The sequence below is a fragment of the Saccoglossus kowalevskii genome, chromosome 15, assembly GCF_978046115.1.
Source record: "Saccoglossus kowalevskii chromosome 15, keSacKowa6.1, whole genome shotgun sequence".
NCBI lineage: Eukaryota > Metazoa > Hemichordata > Enteropneusta > Harrimaniidae > Saccoglossus > Saccoglossus kowalevskii.
Genome location: NC_140655.1, coordinates 18,486,772 through 18,511,466, shown reverse-complemented (window position 1 = coordinate 18,511,466; position 24,695 = coordinate 18,486,772). Strand labels below are relative to the sequence as shown.

The 24,695-nt window shown below is 36.4% G+C and overlaps 1 protein-coding gene across 2 annotated transcripts; it reads left to right on the top strand.

The window, feature by feature from the left end:
* The first annotated feature begins 2,677 nt into the window (after positions 1-2,677).
* On the top strand, positions 2,678-24,176 carry LOC100368510 (high affinity cationic amino acid transporter 1-like). Of its 2 annotated transcripts, none has more exons than XM_085508327.1 (13): positions 2,678-2,948; positions 10,739-11,007; positions 11,871-11,999; positions 12,542-12,697; positions 14,326-14,586; positions 14,877-15,099; positions 15,622-15,761; positions 16,881-16,983; positions 17,720-17,883; positions 18,492-18,658; positions 21,339-21,447; positions 21,812-21,986; positions 23,932-24,176. In XM_085508327.1, exons 2-13 carry the CDS (start codon positions 10,770-10,772, stop codon positions 23,957-23,959), a joined length of 1,893 nt encoding a protein of 630 aa, XP_085364453.1. In that variant the 5' UTR covers positions 2,678-2,948; positions 10,739-10,769; the 3' UTR covers positions 23,960-24,176. The 2 variants fall into 2 exon arrangements, with proteins under 2 accessions (XP_085364453.1, XP_002731141.1); XM_002731095.4 differs by having other exon boundaries at positions 2,679-2,952.
* The last annotated feature ends 519 nt before the right edge of the window (positions 24,177-24,695 follow it).

The following is a 24,695-nucleotide window of genomic DNA, read 5'->3' as shown; positions in this document are numbered from 1 at the left end:
GTCACGGTGTCCAGTACTCGTTCAATTTTACTGACTTAAATAATAGCTAGCTAACCGATCGTTGGCTGCTTCGTTTGTCTATTTTTCGTCCAATATTTCAATATTGTCAATCAATGTATAATCCTGACCAAGTTTGACTTTACAGAATGTTGCCAGTATATGTAATAGACAAAATACGGTTTAACAAATCAAATCATACGTTCTGTGATTCAAATCATACGTTCTGTGATTCAAATCGTTATTGCATGGTCCTACACGGTATAACAAATATATTTTTCCTAGAACAGGTTCCCCTTTTAATTAATTTTATTATTGCACTACATGTAAGAGCATATACTAATTAATTTGTACGTAGAGCTGGTTTACTCAGATTAGCTTTAGTATTGTATTGATTGATATAGGCTGTTCTGTGGCCAAAATAAATAATTATTTTTAGAGAATACAAAAAGGTATTTTGGTGACAGACACTATAAACTAATTATTCGCAGATGGTTTGAAATTTACATTTTCTCACTGCGGTAGTGTTGAACATCAAGAATATTTTTTTCACAATAATGGAAATAAGCTACGATGCTAAAATCTTACATTCGCTAGTGATCATATGTGTTGGATGACGCTAATTTTCAATATATCTACAGTGTTATCATATTTATTTGGTTTTGGACTGCAACTGCTTGTATTTTGGAGAACATAGCCGAGCATCGCAAAGCCGGACATTCTTATTGAATCTCCCTGGAAGTAACAGGATGGTATCACATCTCGGGGTCATACATAGGGCATATTAGCACAAATTATCATACAAATAGGGACATTCCTCATATTACAGGTGTCCCTCCTATGGTCCAACACCTCAAATCCGATATTCATGATTTCCGAATTTCTATCAACTATTATATATTAAATTACTGGTCCATATAAATCAATTCTAGTCAGTTCTCGTAAAAATAACACATATCCAATAGTATAATTATTAAAAAAATATATATTTTAAATGTTTTCGGATAAATCAACTTCATAACCTTCGGGTAAATGTGTTACCATAAGCACTACATGCTTACATAGCTAATCAAAACGTACTTACGCAACACCATCTGTGTTCTATTAACATAACAAGGGAATCAACTGTTGTAACGGTGTGAACGCTATTTTTGTTTACAATAACACTGATGCCTGTTTTCAATTGACGGTTGGTCGCGTCAGGGAATTAATTGTTTCAGACCTCTTCGATCTAGATATCTTAATATTGGCGTAATATTGTTCAATTGACCTGGGAGCGAGTCAGCCACCAGACTTATTCCCTAAATAGTGATCCATTCGCTCCCTTCCTCGCGTCTACTACTGTAGAACACTTTATTTTGGCTGGAATTAATTTTCACTGAAAAGATTTTTGGGTGTTTTGTATGGAATTTTTGACTAGTTGAATGTAAAATATAGGAAAAAAGGTAAATTCACTGGATTTTATTTTCACTGAATTATTCATTCAGCGAAAATAGCGACAATGAATTCTAAGCGAAAATAAAGTATTTTACAGTATTCTACGGATCTATATAAGCACACGATATTCGAAACAGTGGATGCGATGAATTTGAATTTGAAGGCCAGAAGTCGACAAAATTAAAATCATAGGGGGTGACTGAAAGATTTGTTGAATGAAAAATGCAAGCTAGACACCGAGAGGAAAACATGCATACAAGGTGTTACAGGAACAATCGTTAGCAAAATTCAACACAAATATAAATATGTAGAGACAAGACATCGCCCTCCACCCCTCATGATTTCAAATGTTTGACCCCGCTCTAAATATTGTTTGGTTCCAAATGAAATGCAAATCAATAACATCGACGGGAAATCTTACACCATTTGAATATACCTAGGTATCAGTGGCGGATCCAGAGGGGGAGGAACCGGGGGGGGATGCTCCCCCAAACGATCATTCATATCATCTGGATTACGCATAGCTTCTCTGCCATTTAAATTTTAAGTGAAGCTTGGACCCCAATACATTTTGCTGGAACCGCCCCTGCTAAGTATTGAGGTCGCATTTTTGTGATGTACTACTGTAGAATACTTTATATTTTCCCTTGGAATTAATATTCGCTATTTTCGCTGAAGGAATAATTCAGTGAAAATAAAATCCAGCAAATATACCTGTTTTCCTATACTTTAAATTCAACTCGTCAAAACTCAGTGAAAATAAATTCCATACAAAACACACACAAAGTCTTTTCAGTGAAAATTTATTCCCACTAGATTCATTTGAAATCGATTCGAATTCCTGGCAATGAACACAGGGCTCCACAGGTGGGTTACGTCTTACACAGCCATGAACGTGGCCCCGGTGTGGTACAGATCACGGGTTCACGTATTTTACCATGTCAAAAAAAGTACCGGTAGTATCAATTAATTTGTATAGCAAACCATACCACCATCGTTAAATTATTTTACATGTGCGGGTACGACTAGTAATTTCCGTCCAAGCCTACATGTGTCGAGTACGAAAACCAAATATTTGCAACGTTCGAGTATTTGTTATTAATGCTCTTTAAAAATAGAACGCTGTGATCAGCAATCAATCGTGACGTCACGGTAAAACGCTTCACCACGTCACGGTTTCATTGCAACTGCAAATGTGACAGGTGGTGAAAATAACAACAAACTGAGCATGCGCGAAATTAATATGTATGTAAATCACACATGTTTCCATTCTCTCTCAGTAATCGCACCCGGACGTGGCAGATTGGATCCATAAAAACGTTGTCGCCTGGAGACCCCTCGGTGAAATAGCGTGGAATATTATCAGGGGCACGATTTACTGGTCCTGGGATTAAGTGTACGTATTATTTTATGGGAATCTGTGTCGTGCGCCCGATTTGCCATTTACATCTACCGATTCCGGAAGTGCTCAGCGTGGTGTGATAGTGAAAGGGAGTTTCAGTGAAGCGTTCAGTGTAGGTATGTTTCATTCAGTTCAGATGTATTGCTTTACATGTCAGTGACTAACATGCTACTATATAAAGACACTCGGTCATTCATTAATTGTCACGATGTATGTGTTTATTCATTGAATTGTTGTTTGTTTGTTTGTTTGTTTGTGGCATACGTTGCGGTCAAACCAACGATGAAATACAGGTCAGTATTGGTAAAATGGTAATTAGATAACTGAATTCTACTTAATTGTAATGACCAACTAAACAATTAGGGTGTTTTCGTCGTCATTCACAGTCATTCATACGAGGCGATTGATCTAAGATCACGTCCGATCAACGGTACACGTGCCAACTTAGGTAGGTAGGTAGGTTCCAATCATATTAATATATGGTACGTACAGATATGAAACTACAAACCGTGATACACATAAGACCAGCTTACGCTAAAACTACGAAATTTCAATTATCGAAATATTACTACAATATCTCATCGTCGAGTTTATATATTGTAGTGTCAGTGTAGTGTTTTTACAGTAAACAACTACTCCCCATGTCTCTTTTAATGTTGTAATTCATGCATGTAATCGTGTTATACTAGTACTCAAAGTCGTACCAGTAATCATTACCATCGTATCATATCCAATTATGGACAAGCACAAGAATCATGCACGCGCTTGTCGTTGGTTTGATTGATTGATTGATTAATATATTGATTTACACAATTTTGTGCTACCATTTAAAACTAGTTTTTAATTAATAAACTCACAAAGGATTCTTTACAAGCTAAAACTACTTAATTAAACCAACTAAATGATATTTAAATAAAAAAAAATATTCCATACACATTTAAAGATCTCAAACTGTTCCACAACCTGACGCCTCTCCTGCATAACATTTTATCTCTGTGAGACTGAACATTTAGGAAATATAAATGATAGTTATATTTCATGCGAGTGTAACATCTATGAATGTTTTTTAGGCAAATAATCTGAGCAGATCCCATATAGTATGTACACACCAATGTGCAGGCAAATACAAAATAATAACAATGATTTGGCATGCTTAATTTATCAGAGAAGTGACATCCACACGAACACAACCTAATACAAGTCTATGAATAAAAATACAAAACATTGCGAACTAAATAGAATAACGCACGCAATAGTCACGGTTAAACATCAGAACCCAGTAATCAGCTATGATTGTCTTATTCCATTGTTCAAAAGTCATTACCAGTAACAACGCAAAATATTTTATTTTACAATCATTGCGTTATGTTGTGCCATTATTTTTGTGCATTATAGTACCAAGTGTGAAGGGCAGACCAGTAGTTTAGGGGCAGGTGTAGACGATGATTTGTTGTGCTTCACATGCAAGCGTTCTTGTACTCTTGTTTAAACATAAATTTTTCGATAGCTCTGCATGTAGATGGAGTCTATTTTTACACTTGTATTTCTAATTCTAACTCCCACTCCCGCCCCCTCTAGCGGTACTGGTCGTCGCAACATGGCTGACTGTTCGGGGATAGTTCAGGTGTCTGCTCGGTCATTATTTTTAATTCAAGATCAGCAACAATTAGAAATTAAAGGATTTCAAATGTATGTATAGATTCATTGTTTTGTCACGCCCCGCGAGAACGGCCAATACACTCGACGCTGAGGGCTTTTGCGATACTCGTCACATTCTAGTACATCAGGTGCGGCGTACTAGAATAGTGACAAAACCCGCCGTAAGATATGTCAAAGTGAAGGTACTACATTTATATGCGACATTAGGCGGTGGGCGGTATTATTTAAATTAATCCCAATGTGCAAAGTGAACATTACAAAATAAATTCATTTCGATATGCTTGTCTCGTTTAAAATTTACACTCAGTAATTTCGTGTCACAATGTAAATCAGTACAAGTTATATACAAAACGACTTATTGCATTATTTTTAACTTTCTGTAAACTCGAACGTATAGTTCTTTCTGAAATATACATACAATTTCATAAAATGTCTCCTCTCTATATACCACAATCGACCCGGCGTAGAGGCCTACACAGGTGGGGCCGATTGTCTAGCGTGACATTGTATATTTAATCGTATGTTTTCGTTAGCACTATGTTACGATTCATGACAGAAATATGCTGTTGTTGATCCCATTTTCTGTTAACAACTATAACGGATATAATGTCACAGTGGTTGTTATTAAGACTGAGCACACAAATCTCTTTTTCAATTTTATTTAATTTTTGACACGAGCGGTTAAATCCAGCAACGATTAATTTAATACTCGTGCACTGCCGTGACGGGTATTTTCAAATAAACAGTTTTTCATCGATATCGATTATGTACAAGATTTGTTCCTTGTTTATTTTTGATGTTTGTTTTTTTAATAATATAAATAAAATATTATGGGGGTTATAAATGGCGAATGCCGGAATACCGCGAAATAAAGAATAAACATACTCACATATAAAGTAATGTATGCAACTCTCTAACTATGTACGAACCACTAGTTGGTTGTCGTGCATACCAGCCACAGTATGACCGGTACGTTGACATATATGATCGCCTTACACTGTATAGTCCATGCGTAATATTATGTTTTCACCAAAACATAAGAGAGTACTTCAGTAGTATTTGTTTTGGCGAGGCGATATTTCAGAGGGAATTTCAAAATATTATCCGCGTCATGGGGTGCCTCTAAATCCGGCGATTAGCCGTTCAGAACGAACACGCTGGTGATGAGTGTTACCGAATATATACAACTTAAATTACTCGACTTGATTCGATACGATTTTTATTGGTTTGTGTATACCGTACTAGCTTTAGGGAAACGCAACACCAAAGTGAACAACAAACTTGAGTCAATTTCAAGACTGTGCCTGATAAGCTACCCAAACCTAATACCCACCAATCGATCAGATATCAGCCTCTTTGTTTACAGGTTTTTATTGACGTGTCAATTTTTGCCTTTTATACTGGCAATCTTTAGTTTGATCTCGGACCACGAAAAAGGTCTGAAATTTAGTGGAGGCCAGGCACACACAGCTCACACTGATTCGTTTATGCAAACCATTTTAAAGGACGTGTAAATAAATCACGTATTTTTCATGCATTGTATACGTCGCATGCTGGAACCCACAAAGACGAGGTCTTCAAAGGGCGGTGGTCGTCACATCTCGTCATTGTTTGATATGGGACCACGCACGTGAAACATGGTCATACTAATCGGGGCACCCATTTCCAAACCACAGTGAAGATATTATCATGTGTTAGTCAACACGTACGTAATAATAAAGTACATGTGAATTTCAGTTTATATCATTGACATTTCTAATATATTCCTAATTATAATCACAATTGTGACATCTTGCCGTTATGATTCGTTTTTCGCGGCCATCCCCGAATAATTTAGTTCCAAGGTTCGTTTCAGGCCTATTGCAACGATACGATACGTACGACTCACCGCCAATGCGTCCCGTCGATATGAAGACAAGTCTCGGAATGCAAATAACCAGCACTGTGTGCGGTATGATAAAAGCGAGTTATAGTGAATACAACGTTCACTAATTTGTAACATGTTCAAGGTGCAAACACCGGATGTGTCGATATCAATGGAAAAATGATACAGTTTGTGACGTCATCATGCATTAATTGCGTCACATTTTTACTATTTTTGTATCGTGGTGAAAAAATTGTTCACAATAATCGTGGTTTCCTGTTTTTGATAATATTTTAAAAAAAATCAATGCTGTGTGACGGTGTGGTATACACCATATGTTACCACCTGTTGATAAGCGATATTAACGAACATATTGAACCAGACTTGCTTACACGCGAATTGTTAAAATTACAGCGCAATTTGTGATGTTTCTCAGGTCATAAGCAAATTTTAAACCCAAACATTTAGCATCTTATTAACGGATGTACAGCTTAATAAAACACTATGAACAAAAATGATATCAGACAATCACCAATATGCTCTAAGATGTTGTATTCATCGCACGCAGAATCAGTGACTACCGTGACAGCGTAGTCATTTTGTGTTGTCAATGTGACCAAACCATTTTGGTCATAGGGGTGTCAGGTACAATTCGTTCAGACCTCTATATACAAAAACACAATTTGCGAAATTTCAGGTTTCCATGATAATTCACCACTAGATATATATGTATACAAAGTATTTGATGCAATACAAATTTCATGATCGAATCAGTCAAGTTCACATTTAAAGGCAATTTATTACTAGGTAAACTAAATATATATACACATAAGGTTATCGTACAGAAAGTGCCAGCTATCACGAAATTCGCTACTCGTAGCAATGACACTGTAATTTGCACTTGCACTGATGACTAAGTAGAACAGGCCGCCCGCCTGAGTATTTCATCGTTTTTCCAAATCTGAATGTCATGTGTCTGCAGTGGCGGATCCAGCAAAATGTATTTTTGTCCAAGCCTCGCTTAAGATATACGGAGCGTAAATTGCAGAGAAGCTATGCGTAATACAGATGATATGAATCGTCATGCGTTTGGGGGGTTGGTGGCCCCCCTGCCCCCGTCTGAATCCGCCACTGTGTGTCTGACAGTATGTACGATTCCTAATTGGCAGTCACGTTCGAACTCGAGATATCGCGTCATACTGCACGGGCAAGCTAAACACTAAGCCACACGTGTGTGCAATAAGTACGGTTTGTGACTGCATTCTGTCCGGTCCTGTTGTCAATATCGATTCTTTGAGAGGAAAGTATCTCCCAAAATGACACCGCAAAACGCGAGGATTTCTACAACGGATTCACCATTTCCGTGACAGTTCGCGCTGTTTATTACGCGACACATCTTCTTCGCCCTCGTCTGTTTGCATAAAAATATTACAAACCAGTTTCACCATCTGCTTCATCTTTCGCGAGAAAAATTCTGTAGTTTTAAAGCGATTTGTGAAATACAGCGGTACGAACATAACAATCAAATTAGTATTAGTGCTCTCTTCACTTACCCTCTCTACTGGTATATCACGTGATCGCATATGATTTTATACGCTGATTGGTTAGTACCATATAATTGCTTTATTACGTCGCAACAGATTTCGTGACGTAATTAATTTAATGTTGGTCATCACATTTTTTCAAGACAAATTTGATTTCATCTGCGCTTTACTATAACCAGAAGTATTAATATCCCATCAATCATTTGGCGCAGTAAAGTGGTACTGTGAAATACTTTATTTTAGCTGGAATTAATTTTCGCTGAATAGACCTTTTTGGTGTTTTGTATGGAATTAATTTTCGCTGATTTTTGATGAGTTGAATGTAAAAATATGGGAATAACTGTATATTCACTGGATTTTATTTTCACTGAATCATTTATATATACAGTATATAATTTGGACAGTTGTCAGACCCGAGTAATTACCTTCTCCCCTATCTTTTCATCTGTAACAACGACAAAAACAAACAAACATTGTTGAATATTCAATCGACCTTTTCAATAATAAAATTCCTATATACACCACAAACAGTGATTAAGTTAATGGAGTAACTGTCGCAGCATATGTGACAGCTGTGACATTTTCGCACATCCGTGCATCCATGACATGAATATTGATTCAGCATTGATATCAAATCAAATCAAATCAAATCAAATGACGGTTCCCACACTAAAACGAAGGTTCTCCTTTTACATAATGAGAGAAGTTGGTTCGTCATGATCATAGAACAGGTATTCTAGTAGCTAGGGGGACACGAGATACGTAACTCGTTCGATCGCGTTTTATAGCAACGTTTGAATTTGTAATTCGTGTCTATATGTTTTCTATATTTTCCGATTAACATTGGCCACAATCGCTTGCATGGTCCGAATCGACGGTTTCAAAGCCGGTGAATATGAGTCTCATGTAACGAAATAAAACACCCAACAGACCCGTGTACATCATTAAAAATGGGCAAGTTACTACACCAAAATTATGATTTCATGAGGAACACCTCGATGCGTTAGTGATATCATGACCTTTTTGATAAACTAACATCGCTTGAATATAACCATACAGAACAGAGAAAATATTAGCCGATTACCAGCGAACCTGGAAGTAAATCGTCGCAGAACATTTTTTTGTTTCTTCACCTCTGTAATCACGAAAACAGATGAGTGGTTCAGGCGTTTAGGACGAGTGTAATTTTACCAATTCCTCATTCCATTTACCTATTGTCTCGTATGTCATCATTAACGTGGCATTATTTGCATGGTTTAGAGATGAGTTGACAATTGTCAAGCGACGGTCAACTGAGTAAACTGTTAATACACAAAGTGTAAATTTTCATCATTGAACAGCGAAGATCATCTATGAAACGCTGTTCAAAATTGGATTCCGATGTTAGTTTTGTGCTCACATCGGATACGGATACAGAACTGAAGATAAACAGGACATCAAAATCGTGTCGTCGACTGTACGTTTTCAGAGTTATTAAACTCACGCACGTTTTGTAAATATTGTTTCACTCGTGGGTTAACAACTCTAACTGTATCTTCTATGTTCATATGGAGATTGAATAGGAAACACGAACTTAAAATATTTTTGAATTATAGTAGAAAATCAATATTGAGGTGACGTGGGCCTATCCATGGACCCGTTCCCAAAGCGGATATCAATTAACATTTGGTTGAACACTTCCATAGATCAGGAATGTAGGATGTAGAATGTACGGGGGGCGGGGGTGTATGGATTTAGACGTTTTGGGGGCGCGCCATGAATCTTGTTTATATCAAATTAAATGAAAGAGAATGTGCTCATGCGGTAAACAACGATAACCTGGCGTTGATTCCTATTTTTAACCTAATCATTCCAGATTTGTGGTTTAATCGAATTTCTGATCTGGTCTTGTTTGTGTATGTTTCATTTATTTAGTCAAAAACATCATGAACTAGAATATGAAACAATGTTTTAACATATCAAAGAATATTTTAGAAAATTAAAATTGATATAAATTGATTATTATATAATACACGCGTTGTATACGTAGCTTGTAACTCGTATAGCGGTGCAGGTGCAACGATGGTGGCACTCTAACATGGATTGGTAGACACAGAGCAGTACTGAGAATACAGAAATTATTCGGTCGTTCCTATGACTAGTAAACAACTATTTTCGGGCGGATATTCGGGCATTTTCATCGCCTGGCAACCATCACAGTAAAAACAAAGGCCGTTTACTCTACTGTACCGGTATTTTAGGGTAGTTGTTGAGACTGCCATGAACAGTGCAATTAGGATACCCCTACATGTGAAACATATATAAATTTGGTTGTTCAGGATTCCTTCAGAGTTGAATTTATGCTGTTTCTTCGATTTTAGCTGGTTTCACCGGCTTTTTCGACCGGCAACAGCAGCTGGCGCATAGCTCACAGATTCACATGGTACAGTGGTGCTCGTCGTAGCAACATAGTGCGTTTTTCTGTGATGTAACTCGGCCCGGGAATAAAAATATAAAATCGAAAGTAGTTTGTATTATACACACGGTGACATATTTTTTTAAAAATTAACCATCATAAATACGATCGTTGTACATCAATTTCAAAATCATTGTGCTCGTAACGCGTACGATACAATATGCATCCTGTAATCTCCGTGCGTTCTCCAAAAGGTACACATTACCGTGGCCAAAAAGCAAACAAACAAACAAACAAATGCAATCGCCGTTCAACAAGAAAGGGTACGTCTTCACAGCACAGAACAATGTGGCGTATTTGAGTGTCTATATTGTGTTCTTGAGGCCACCGTACAACGGGAATGTAAGTGAAAAATTTAATTGATATTTTTTTGATTTCAGATAAATAATGTTGTGATACTGAACTTAAACCATGACGATATGCCATAGATTTAAACAGCGCCTGTTACGTAAGAAATATATAGATTTTGCTTACATCGAAGAGAGTAATCTGAAGCGTTGTCTGGACACTATCGATCTGACTGCGTTGGGCATCGGAGGGACACTAGGAACCGGTCTCTATGTAATCGCCGGACAAGTAGGCAAAGAAGTCGCCGGCCCATCAGTTGTTCTTTCATTTTTGATAGCGGGGATTGCTTCAGTCCTTTCAGGTAAGACGTTTGGAGAGTACTTTGCGCCCCCTGGCGCTTCAAACCCGTCACGAGAGGGCGCTCACCCTACTCAGTTCTATTTGCATAAGGTCAGTGATTAATAGCAATATAACATATTCTCTCAAATACAGTAATAATCTTGTACAATGATTGGGCATGATTATGCAAATTTTCTCAAAAGGCGTAATTAAAATTTAATTCTATTTGTTGTCCGAGTTTTGTTCAATTTTTCACTATTTCAAAAATAGCATTTAATTGTTTTCACTGATATTTCCGTATTCTGAAATCCAATTTTTCCAATTTATGTTTAATCTTGCTCTCAACTATTTCAATTAACTATTAGTTATATCAACATTACAAGAATAGAACCATTGCCAGTACGTGACCCTAACAAATCTTCTATATATTTTCTGATCAAATCAGATGTTGCCCTAAAATGTGTTTGTTGGTAATTGAGGATTGTTTATGTCCATCTGTATATTAAATAGCATGAAAATTACTGTTTTTGGTCGACCAATACATCATTTTGCCGCTGTCTAAATGTTGTTTGCACATAATGTGAATATTCATCCAAAAGGACCGTGAGCTTTGTTTTCACACCCGTGATTCTGTGAATAAATACCCCGTGGTCCCTACATGAAGGTTAAATGATAGAGGATCTACAGTGTGTGCGCCATTACGTATGTTGATCGTAACACGTACACTGGTTCCTAAACCGTGACCCACCGCCACATCTTCCCGATCATGTGACTCATCCACGCAATGGGTCTTGACGCATCTAAAATTACGACGAAGACTTGCATTCAGCCGCAAATAACTTACACTTGTTTAATGACTATCTATTGTTTTTTTTTTACACGCAGGTCTTTGCTATGCTGAGTTTGGTGCTCGGGTTCCTCGCGCTGGCTCGGCCTACGTATACGCTTATGTCACTGTTGGTGAACTGTGGGGCTTTGTTATTGGCTGGAACATGATATTGGAATATGTCATAGGTATGGCGACCATTATATCACGTGTCTTTTGTGTACCAATGAGAGTATAGCATACTTCCGTCATGGTGTATGTACATATTCTTTACTAGGAGAGATTCATTGGTCAAGGTCTCTGTTTAAATTAGAGATATTAAATGTTAATTAGAGATTACGGCTGCATGACAAAATATGTTGATAAATAATTTGCATATACAAAACATGCACACGGCATACTGATTTCAGTACCGCTTTTCGTCATAGTTTCGAACCTTATTAAACGCATTGTTTTCTTAAATTTGAGACATTATGCAAGACTTCTAATCTGTCATATTGGATAACGGTCTTTATCATCCGATAAACGTAAACTCCTTAAACTACTCAAATAGTCATTTGTGTGCGTGTTTGTGAATACGCTCTAGATTGTGCCGCATGAATATGGAATACATATAATCTGATTCAAACAGTATAAGAAATCAATTCTAGTACGTTCTATTGTTTGAGAATCATCTCTCATTTGTTAGATTAACTTCCTTATAACTTACATTTTCCTTATATATTAACAGGATCAGCAAGCGTTGCCAGGGGATGGAGTGGTTATTTTGATTCAATGCTCGGGGAAAATCTGGAGAACTTTTCTATGAAATACATACCAATGAATATGCCTGGTATCGCTGCCTACCCAGACTTCTTGGCATTTGTCATCGTACTCAGTGTGACAGGTATTATTAAAGCGAGGGAGTAGTCACCTACGCATGCGTCAGGTGGCCATAGCGTGTCATTGTTTTTAAAACAAGCGTCTACCCACGAGCCTTTGTGTTCTTAGCGTGTGTTGTTATCGTCGCTTGGAACCCCCGCGCGTGCGCAGGTGACGACCCTCCCGCTTTAATGTTTCAGTTTTATGTTTTTTTTTTATTATTTGGCAAATAGTATTACAGTCGACAAAAATGTACAAGCCAAATAATGTATCCCATTGACTATTTTTTAGCATATAATATAAATTGTATTGTTTTTTTGAAATACATTGATTCTTACTATAAAACTGAACACCAACGTTACGTCACACGGTTTACAGAGGTATCCAATCTATGAATGCGTTTTCACACAAACAAGTCTATACGGTAGGGAGGGCCGGTATTGATATTTAGTTTAAACAAGTATATACAGAATTCTAATTAACGAGTACTATCAATTTCTGATCGAGCCAAATTCTGTTTTTTTTTTTTTTTTTTTTTTTTTTTTTTTTTTTTTTTTTTCAAATTTGTAGCACGGGAAACAGAAGAAGAACTCCCATTTGGTTTAAGCGTGATAGTTTTCGTCTAGTGACTTGAATACAATTGATTTCAATACTTCGGTAATTTAACAGACCATTTTACGTTCACTGCGAGAATCACGCGTTATGAGTGAAATCGAACGTAAAAACAGGACAAACAAAGGTCATAGCGTCGTAGTCGCGTCAAACATCGCGTGGGATTCGACAAACGCGAAAGTATTTCGGGGACATTTCCAAGCTTAATAATGTGCTGTCCACATTTGATGATAGGCAATTTCGATTAAGTGAGGGTATTCGGAAGCAATATTCCTCTGTCGAAGATCGGCCGGTCAATGTAAGCTGCGAAATAAAGAAATTCTAATTCAAAATCAAATCGTTCGATTTTTGCGGCAGACGTTCGACGCGCGTCTTTCATGCATCTCGCGAGATCTCGCAGTTGTACGGAAAATCACCTATTGCCCTTTCATTTCCGAGGCGTTCTGAATTGGAAATGTTATCTACAAATCGGCAAATGTTTGCACCTAGTCTTACAAAGAAGGGTGAGTTGCGTCTAATGCCGTTCGGCCGGCGAGGGCGCCACTCACGAATACTGTAAAGGGGGTAATTATTCACTGGGTTTTAATTTAGCTTATTTCACTGACTGGAGAAATGCGCTAAATTAAAACCCAGTGAATATATAAAATTTAGCATAGAACACATTATCTAAATGACGAAACCGTGAATTTAAAACCCATTGAATGTGCCTGAAATGGTAAATCAGTGAAATTTAAACCCAGTGAAAATTAGTCATTTTACAGTACATGTCAGGTTAGGGTTACACCCGGTCTAATGTTGAAAATTAATTTAAATAGGGTAGTACCCTGGCGCCTGAACTTCTAATCAAGATGGTATTGTGTATGAATTTCAATTTAGATCAATTGAACATTTTTTTTTACTTTGATGATACATTTACTGTGGTATACGTACTGATACCTTTCGTCAGATGCTAGTGGGCCATTACATTTCGTGGAGAAAATGATTGTGGAGGCGGACTGACATAGTGTATTTTTCAGCGTATTTTTTTTTCTTTCACCACAGCTATACTGATGGTCGGTGTCAAGGAATCATCTCGATTCAATAACGTATTTACATCCATTAATATGGTTGTGGTGTTGTTTATCTTGGTTACCGCGGTATTAAAAGCTAATTTCTACTACTGGGACATCCAAGTAGAAGACATCCCTGACCCCGAGACACAGGGGGATGGAGGCTTCTTCCCGTTTGGATTTTCGGGGACAATGTCCGGAGCAGCTACATGTTTTTATGCGTTTGTTGGATTTGATGCAATAGCTACTACAGGTAATACGACGCCATTATTATTTGACATATATCTTAATCCCCCAAAGCGTGTACGTTATCAAATCTCCCATTTGTGTTCATCCTCGTTCGAGACATAATTCTCGAAACGTGTGTCTATCACATCAGGATTTGGTAAACAATTGCATGATTATGTACACTGAGAAATTGACAACTGCACCGTCGTTCGGTGTCGTACCGTGCGTTTACCAACCCCGAAAGTTACTACGCATACATAACTTTGAATATCGCTTTCTTCACCTCACATATTTACGTATTATTTGCCTTAATAGGCGAAGAAGTAAAGAATCCTCAACAAGCCATACCCGTCAGTATCCTGTTGTCCCTGACGTTCGTCTTTCTCTCGTACTTTGGAGTCTCATCAGCTCTGACGTTATTGGTGCCTTACTACGAACTTGACAGCGGTGCGCCCATACCGCACGCATTTCAGTATATCGGCTGGGAATGGGCAAGGTATATCGTTACAATTGGAGCTGTATGTGGCCTATCAACGAGGTACGTATTACATATTCTGAAGTTACATTATAATAACGTTAAAATATGATTATATTATATGTAACCAATATTTGTCATTGATAATAGCGACAGTACATACAATAAATACGATTCTCCAATCAGCATGGCGAAATTGTTTGAGAAACAATGTTGGGATTTGGCAAGAATAATTCATGTTTTTCTCATTTCTAAAGTTTTAATAAAACAGTATTTCAATTTTCAACACGTAAAAAGCGAATATTCTGATAAATACGTAGATTCATATTACTGTATTTTTTTTAATTTACCTGGAATTAATTCCAATTCCAAATTCCAAGTAAAAAATGTACTTCACTGTAAACTTTTAAATAGTGTTTAACTATTATCAAGTCGCAAGGTTTGAATTTCAGATTCTGGTGATAAGAAGGTAACCATCGGTGTACCGGTCAATCAGGCTATACCCCGCCCTCCCCGGTGAACAAAAGTCACCATCAACTAACTTTAGTAAATTTGTTATGTACCTATTACAATATTTGTTTCCAGTTTGCTGGGTTCAATGCTGCCTCTGCCACGTGTGATTTACGCAATGGCCAACGATGGTTTAGTGTTTAGGTATTTTTCTCGCGTAGATGACAATTATAGAACACCTCTAGTAGCAACAGCCGTGTCTGGAATATTTGCGGGTAAGTAATGTAGACGGGCATCGTGTACCGAAATAAAAACATTATCAATGCTCATGGGTCAAACTTGTGGCCTATTTTGCTCAAAATGAGTCCGCATCACGAATATGTGACTGAAAAGGTGGTTAATTTAGGCCGTAATACATTAGTGCTTTTTTTGCTGCTGCTAATTTGAAGCAATATTTTCAGTGTCACGTGACGTGTTGTCCAATTTCGTCATTACATCCGCCATTTGTAACTAATAGAGTGAGTGAGCCTACAATTGTATTAAGCGAGTGACGTATAGGCCAAAGGCTATGAACAAATGAAATTTAATACAGTTTAATTATAAATTTGATAATGCAGTGTCACGAATTTGATGTCCTGTCTGTATTTTATATCCGTTTCCACGCAGCTTTAAAGACTAGAAACTAAAATATAGTAGTCGTCATTTGTGAGCGCATTTTCAATACATCGTGGAGCGTCACGAATATAGTTATTTGTGGGATCACCAATACATTAACGGTTTCGTGATGCATTGGTAACATAGTTACTAATCTTGCGTCAATTCACACCCTGACCCTATCATAATCCAGTCATGGATGAAAAAAAAATGTTTGTGTGCGAATGAGTTGACGTTTTTACAACTTGAAATGAGGTCTCACATATATGCAACTTATATCTATGTTAGAAACGACCGGAAATAGTCTATTGATATAATTTTAACAGTAATTCAAAAAATATTGCTCGAACCACCAACATTGGCATTTATTGTTATAGGTAGTCAGGGTGTGAACATTTGATCTTTGTGCATTTGCCAATCAGATTACCACGTTTTTATTATATTATTCATTATTTTGTTCTATGGTATTTATTTTAGAAATTTTTACTTTAACAATGAAATAAAATTGTCTCATATGATACTTCGTTTGTCTACCTACGTCAGTATGACGTCACGGGATCACTTGGGCATTGGAAAGGCTACACAGTTGAGACATTCTCTGTATACGCAATACACCGTTGTCACTTTAAGGAAATGTTACAATTTATTTATGCATGTGTATTGTAGTACGCGAACTCTTTTCTTTTGTATGAAATGTTCCTCTGATTATAGCGTTTTTAATCTATTGTTTTTGTTAACAGGGTTAATGGCTCTGTTTTTTGAAATTAAACAGTTAGTAGACATGATGTCAATAGGAACACTTTTAGCGTATACCATAGTATCAGTGTGCGTTTTAATTTTAAGGTAAGGAAAATCTCAGTAATACTAGTTTGACGTCACCCAGTGTGCGGTGACATCGCTGAGCACAACTATTCAATGGTTAATCGTTTAAAAATAATTATATTAGACGGTTTGTTCGTATTTTTATTTTCATATAATACTGAGCAAAACCAATCTTTAGTTAAATTAGCCAGAAAAATAACAAACTTCAAGCTGTCCTAACGATGTTTCAAAGTACATAGTGCATTGGCAGCTATGTACTGCTTATACAAGACCATAGGAGCTGTCTAGGTGATGTTTACATGTACATAACTAGCTGTCTAGGTGGCATTTATATGTTCAAATCTAACTGTGTCTATGTGCTGATTACAACTTGAAATATTGAGCTAACTGTTTAGGTGATGTTTACATGCTCTCAGCTACCTGTCTATTTGTACTTTACAAGTCGCGCAGCGCGTGTTCGAATTTCATATAAATAAACAATGTATTTTACACGCGTTGTATACGTCGCTATTAGTCCCATATCGAACAGGACGCGGCACAACGACTGCCGCCCTTTAAATTGGGTTTTATTATTAGTTCACACGTGTGTCTTTGTGTTCCTAATATATGACGCACTGCACTTTTTGATTTCATCGACTCAATGTCAATAATATCTTCACCTTATAAAATGATGATAAACTTCTGACAAATTTTAGATAAAAAATGGAGAAAATCACATTTGATTTTGATGAATACATAATATATTGCTTATTTATAGATATGAATGTGATACTGGTAAACCAACCCTCTCTCATTTACATCACCCGGGACCCGATACGACGCCCACACTTCTTGACGTGCTCGGGCAATGTTTTGCCTCCAATACTTCAACTCCGTCAGAATTATCGTCATCAATTGTCACGTATGCAACGTCTATACTCGGTAAGTAAACAACGCAGTAAAGACGATTAACATAGTTCGTGGCCACGTGACTTTTGCCTTACTGGCGTCATACTCAATGGAGCATTTATCTGCGTTCAGTGCGGTGTGTATGTTTTGTTTTGTGACCCCAATAATGTTTAAGGTCAGAGTAAGGCCTAAACTATGGCTACGAGTGTTTATATTAGATGGTTAGCGTAGGTTGGCATCTCTTCTGAATACTGAGTACTATTTTCAATTTGTTGGATTTGGCCCATATCGATTGCGTCGTTATTTCCGTTTTCTAACCTGTAAGATTCAAAATAAACAATAATAATGGCATAGCAAGCGATATCATATTACGTAGAATTATGTATCAATAACGAAGACGTATTAATCATTATGATATAAATAATATAAACAACTCCGGGAAATAGGTATCCTTGCCGCGGTGATATCATGTATAAACATAAAACCGCGAAACGATGCAACAACGCTGTGTTTATCGTGGGGAATGCAAAACAAGTACTTGATCAAACACGTGGTTAAACCCTCTTACAAACGCCTGTTAACCATGTCGGTGTTCATTATCAAGTGTATAATCTTAAATTTATTTTTTCTTTATGTTCCAGGGGCCCTAATATTCATGTTTTGTTCAGTTATGATTTTCGCCGAGTCGAATTTAGCGCACGGGGAATGGTGGGCAATAATACTAGCTATTACCCTCGGTATATGCATACTTGTAAGTCTATATGCGATATCGAAACAGCCACAAAATACAAGAGGTTTGACATTTAAGGTAATTATTTTTTATATAATGTTTTTTTTTTTATTTGACTAATTAATCTATGCAACATGCTCTCAGGTATCGCCATTTAGCGATGACAGTTACTCTGACACAGAATTAAAGCGTTATGTTAAAACTTGGTTTGTTAACGTAAAGCAAACCAAAATCAACACTATACTTCTAAAAGACACAGTGACCCCCTCCCCAATTTTGGGAGCAGCCAATGACCACATGCGTATTCCAAAAAATGTTGTAAATAAGAATCTAGAATTTCGTAAGTAAATGTTAAGCGCACCAACATATGGGCATTTCTTATCGGAAACCACGTTAAACTTCGATGGAGGGTGCAAATGTCGGCATTTTACACTATTATAAAGCGTCATAATGCCTGGAAAATCTCGTGGAAAGCGGGAGAAGGGTTACACATGCAGTTTATCTATTTCTGAAGGTCATTTTAATGTTTTGCACCAATTACATGTACTTCCTAGTTTAAATTAGCACTCTTTTTAACCAATCCACGAGGTAGCTTTACAAACGCCATCTTTTAGAGTTGCCCAACAGCGATATAACAATTATCGCAATAAACACACTCAATGAAAATCACGATGATGCCAGAGGCGTTAATATTCAATGTGTGCAGCGCAACCTAATTAATCTCTTTTTATTAATCCACTTAGCGCATTCATTTTTATAATTGCACGCTCGATCGATAAGGATATTGACTTAAATAGAACTGAGATCACGAACCTATTTTTTGAGAAAGTGATGTTTGTATTTTAAAATTAGTAATGGAGATCATTTTGTCAACACGTTTACAATTAGTTTCTATGACGAAGATATAATGATTTCTTTCAATTGTAAGCTGGTGTCATGGAATGACGTAATCATATATCGTGACTAATGGGGTATCATAAGTTATTTCTAAAATCCATGTTTTAATATGTGACAAAAATGCAACAGTGTTGGAATTGTTCAAAACATAATAATTTATTTTAAAATACTAAAAATATGGCAATGAAACGCACGAGAGAATGTTGTTCTATGTTGCCAGGCAACTGTATAACTGCACGCAATAAACCGATAAACATGGTAATGTGATTTATGACAACCACAAATATTACGTTCGGTGTGTATGCATAATTCATAAATACACGCGTGCTTTTACATAATTCATCAATTAATTAATTAATGTACAACAATTTACTTACTTAATTTACAATTTACATAATGACAATACGTACAATACGTTTTATTTTACTGAGTTTGGACTTGCCATGTTGCATACAAGCGAGCACGATTCTGTGCGAACTAAGAGTAACGCATACATTGACGGGAAAATTATGTATATACAGACTTAGTTGCATTTTCTAATTTTACATAACAGATTATTCATGACATTTGACATTTCATACATTGCGCTGAAATTCCATTGGATACTTTTGAGCATTTTAGAATGAATATTTCGGAATAAATCGGATTTCATAGGTATGATACAAGAAGGTTGGTTTGACAAAATTTGGCCTCACGTTATCAAAATGTCGTTATACAGGTGTTAATACAAACTCCACCATTTGTCACCTATATTGTCCAAGTGTATAAGTTAGGGCTCACATTGAAGACTAAATATTGCTTTGAGGGAGGGGGTATTTCAGGGCACATATTAGGAGCAGAATATATGACATATTGGAATGCAACCAACAGGGTTGGGCCCAAGATGAATTATGCATTATACTCCATCACATAAAGATATTCTGAGTTCAGTATATGTCCGTGAATTATTCCCACCCAACTAATATTATGCCCACAATAAGTGCCATGAATTGTATCCCCTTGCAATACGTTATTGTACCCGTATTATACTCATAACAAAAGAGATCTGCTAATTTTATGCTCCCAATATATGTAGTGAATATCATCTTCCTCGGAAACTATCATTCTGCTCTCAATATTAATTATAGCCCCTTAGATGGTAGTCATTGCGCCACGCATGCGCGATATATATGGGTCTCATATAAACAAAGATGGCGACTTTGACTTGTGTACAAATGAGTAGGAAGTGAGACGTTTCCAAGCTTTAATTAGGTAATTTTCGATTGATTGGAAGGTATCGAAGGAGTCACCGGCGGTAATCAGTGCAAGTCGCGCATAAGTCAAACCTCATACTTGTGATTTTCATTTGAAGAGCGCATTGGATTGTGGGAAAACCAGTGTTTATCAACACAAATGCGGCACATGCGTAGCGCGACGACCACTGCGCCTTAACATATTTGTTGCCCCTGATATGCGACAAGCATTATATTCTGCCTCATTGTGAATAACACCTCCTTCGCAGACAGATATTTTGCATCCGGTATAGACATTCTGTTCTCAATATATTCTATGAATGAATAAAACATTACATACAACCACAAATGTTCATTCTGTCAAACCAACAGGAAATTATGTCCCTTAAACTAATTATAGACAAATTAAACACCAATGTTTACATTAATCAAGGATTTTTGGTAGACTGTTTTCCCCTCTGCTGTTTTAATCCTAAAACTTGTTTGTATTTAAAATTAATTATGACAGTGCGTATTCTTATTAAAACAAACTATGATAAATGAAATAATATTATATAACAAGAGACAGGGTCACCATAGTTTAAATATGTTTAAAGTTGATAACATAGATTGTACCTTATACATTGCAGGCCCCTGCAGTACCATTGCTACCTATAATCAGTATGTTTATTAATATTTACCTGATGTTAAAACTGTCATATGCAACGTGGATCCGATTTTCAATATGGATGTCAATCGGTAAGTTATTTGGGACTGAATAGTGACACATCACATGACTCGCACTCTCTCTCTGAACAAACTGCTAAGTATCTTACAAGTATTCAATGAAGGGAGTTGTATATCTCAACATAACATGCCGTCGATGGTTTATTGCTTAAAACAAACGGCGAAAAACAAAACATACGGCGTCACTGTTTGTGCCATAACTATATTTACTTACTGAATGCATGTTGTATAATTGGCGTAAATTAGGTCAATATTCGTAGACGTAGATTCATCGAAATACAATTTATCCCCCGAAATAACACACTACTATTCGTAAAGCTGATTATCCAATCACCTCTTCATAACCGAGTACAGCGTTTATGGTCGTACGTTTCAGGTTTCTGTATATATTTTGGGTATGGTATTTGGAACAGCTCGGAGGAATTACGATTGAAAGAAACGTTTGCGAACGAGGCTCTAAACTCAGACGATGACTCAGATGACGGAGCTGAGGCGGTTAAAATGAATGTAGATAAAACGGACAACGAAGGTGCTCCACTACTGTCCAATATGTAAGCATACCATAGTCTATTGCATCTTGTATGTAATACAGTTAAAGGAAACATTAATCCAAACAACATAATGACCTCTAAAGAAAAATCTCCACAGATGTAGGAGAATGCAATTTGCAGTTTTTTATATCACGTTTCATTCTCTAGATATTGAGAAAATGATATCATCTATTACTTCAAAAGTTGAACATCAAATTGGCTGAAAATTTAGAAATTGATAGCATACATGTGCTGGTGCCATCCATGTTTATAAAATAGTTGTCAAGGAGACATAACTGAAAATGTATTTTTATGTTTTTCTAGCAAATGCTTAAATTTGTATACAATTTACCAATGTGAGTAGGTTAATATATAGGTGATATATTACATGTTGGCCACAAAAAGGGACAAAAAAGTGTCATCCTATATTTTACGACAAAAGTATCGATTTTTATTTTTCCAACGTTTTTAGCAATATCTTCACTTTATGTGTATTTGTAATATTCTAATTTCCAATATACATGAGTAATATGCACAACTAAAATTTGAACTAATTCGCATCACTATTTCTCATGTTATAGATGAAATAATTATTCCAATTTCTGACAACAGATTCTATGATGTCATACTTTACCCATAATCCTTTGCTTGAGAATCAAGATTGCTGACTATATAATACTGACATAAAGTTGAATATCTAGAGAATGAAAAGTGATATAAAAAACTGTAAATTGCATTCTCCTACATTTGTGGAGCTTTTTTCTTCATTATGTTGTTTGGCTTGATGTTTCCTTTAACATCTGTTTGAATGACAGAAGCAACGATAAACAGGCTAATTGCGGGTTTTAGTGTCACTTGAATTTGTAATGGCTTGGTGAAATACACGGGCTGGCGACTATGCGTGACGTGAACGAGGCTACAATCTGCTATGCCATTTGAACAGAATACCAGGCACACTTGAAACCCGAAACTAGTTTATTATAGAGGATGTTACGTCGCACAATGTGCTGTCATATTCGAAGCATTGACAAATCATAAGTGGCATGATCGCATTTCGAAGAAATACACGTTACATTAATGCAAGCATGCAGTGTCTCGGAATTGAATGGGGAACATATGATATGGTGTCATCACATGATCGTGACTTAATGTATGTATAGAGAATATACCATGAATGACGCTACTTATGAGACATTCATGAGTAAGGTCTTCGACACGGAGCAAATGAAAATTACTACACAAATTTAGTAAATCGGATATTACAGTGTCACCAGTTTGATATCCTGTCTATCCCTTATATCCATTTGAAAGCTTCCAATAATCTTCATGGGCTAGATACAGACGTGGCCTGAAGTTGTACAGCGGATGCACGAGATTGCGTTAGTCGTACGACAGAGGACCGCAAAAGCCGTATCCAGTCAATGAAGTTTTTATCATATACTGTACAGGGTACATTAAAATAAATTGCAATTGTTTTGAACTACTGGTGTTTTTATTTATTGTGGTTCATAATCATATTTCTACCATTTATTCAAACATTTAATGGCAATTTCACAATCCGTATAAAATTGCCTTGAGACAAAGGAGAAAGGCATTGATGTTCACGGTTTTGAAATTACGTCTCACATATACACTGATTTATATCACAAATGCATTTAGTCGACATCTGAAACTAACAGAATTATTCGAGTTAATACAATTCCGAATACTAATTCTAGACATATTATACGATACTCAGCAATAATTTGTACCAAACTGATTGCCGGGTTGTTATTAGAAAATTATCAAAACTGATCTATTCTGGACTTATTATAACTTCCACGATTATTTTCATCATTATTTTGATCCTAATTGTACCATGCCTACATGGTTTTTAAGAGCCCGGCACAATTATAAATAAACCTGGCGACGCCGTATAGTTTCCCAACTCTTATTTCTCCGAAATAATCTTTCACTCATCTCCTAGGTTACCAATTATTATCGAGAGTGATTAATATACGAAGCAAATGGTTTGACGAAAAAAAGATGAACGATGCTACTTTTATCACCAGTGACGTCATTTATTACATTTAAGTCATTAAGATGAAAAAGATGGACGATGCTACTTTTATCATCAGTGACGTCATTTATTACATTTAAGCCATTAAGATGTAAATTGTATATATTTATTGCATGACAATTATTAGAAAATAAAATTATATTATTAAATATTATTATTTCATTACATTTTATTGGTAGTGTGCGTTGTAAATTGGAATACTCGAATGTAATCATGCACGTCGAAGACACGACCACAGTTACCTGTTGAAGAATTATATTCTCTGGTGTCTTTGGATAAAATATATAGAATAACCGTACACATTTGTACGGCATATTTATTTTTTTTATTATAACAATCTTAATTCAGTGACTAAATTCCAATAATACATTCAACTGAACTTAGCATTAAAGGGATTCTATTCTTGCCAATGTTCTACACCGTTTCAATATCATGATTATCTCATCTTATTCTCATCTGTGTGTGGTATACGTAAATATGACCTTGTTACACAGATTATTTCAAATGACAGCTATGCCACTTCTTGATCTAAAATGTCATACGGAAACAATTCCATGAGGTAAAAACCTTCCGAACGAGGGTCACATTTGCATATATGTCTTTCGAACTTTAAAATGGTGCCACTCTCTTTCTTAACACTTAATTAGGTTTAACGAATTTTGATATTTCCG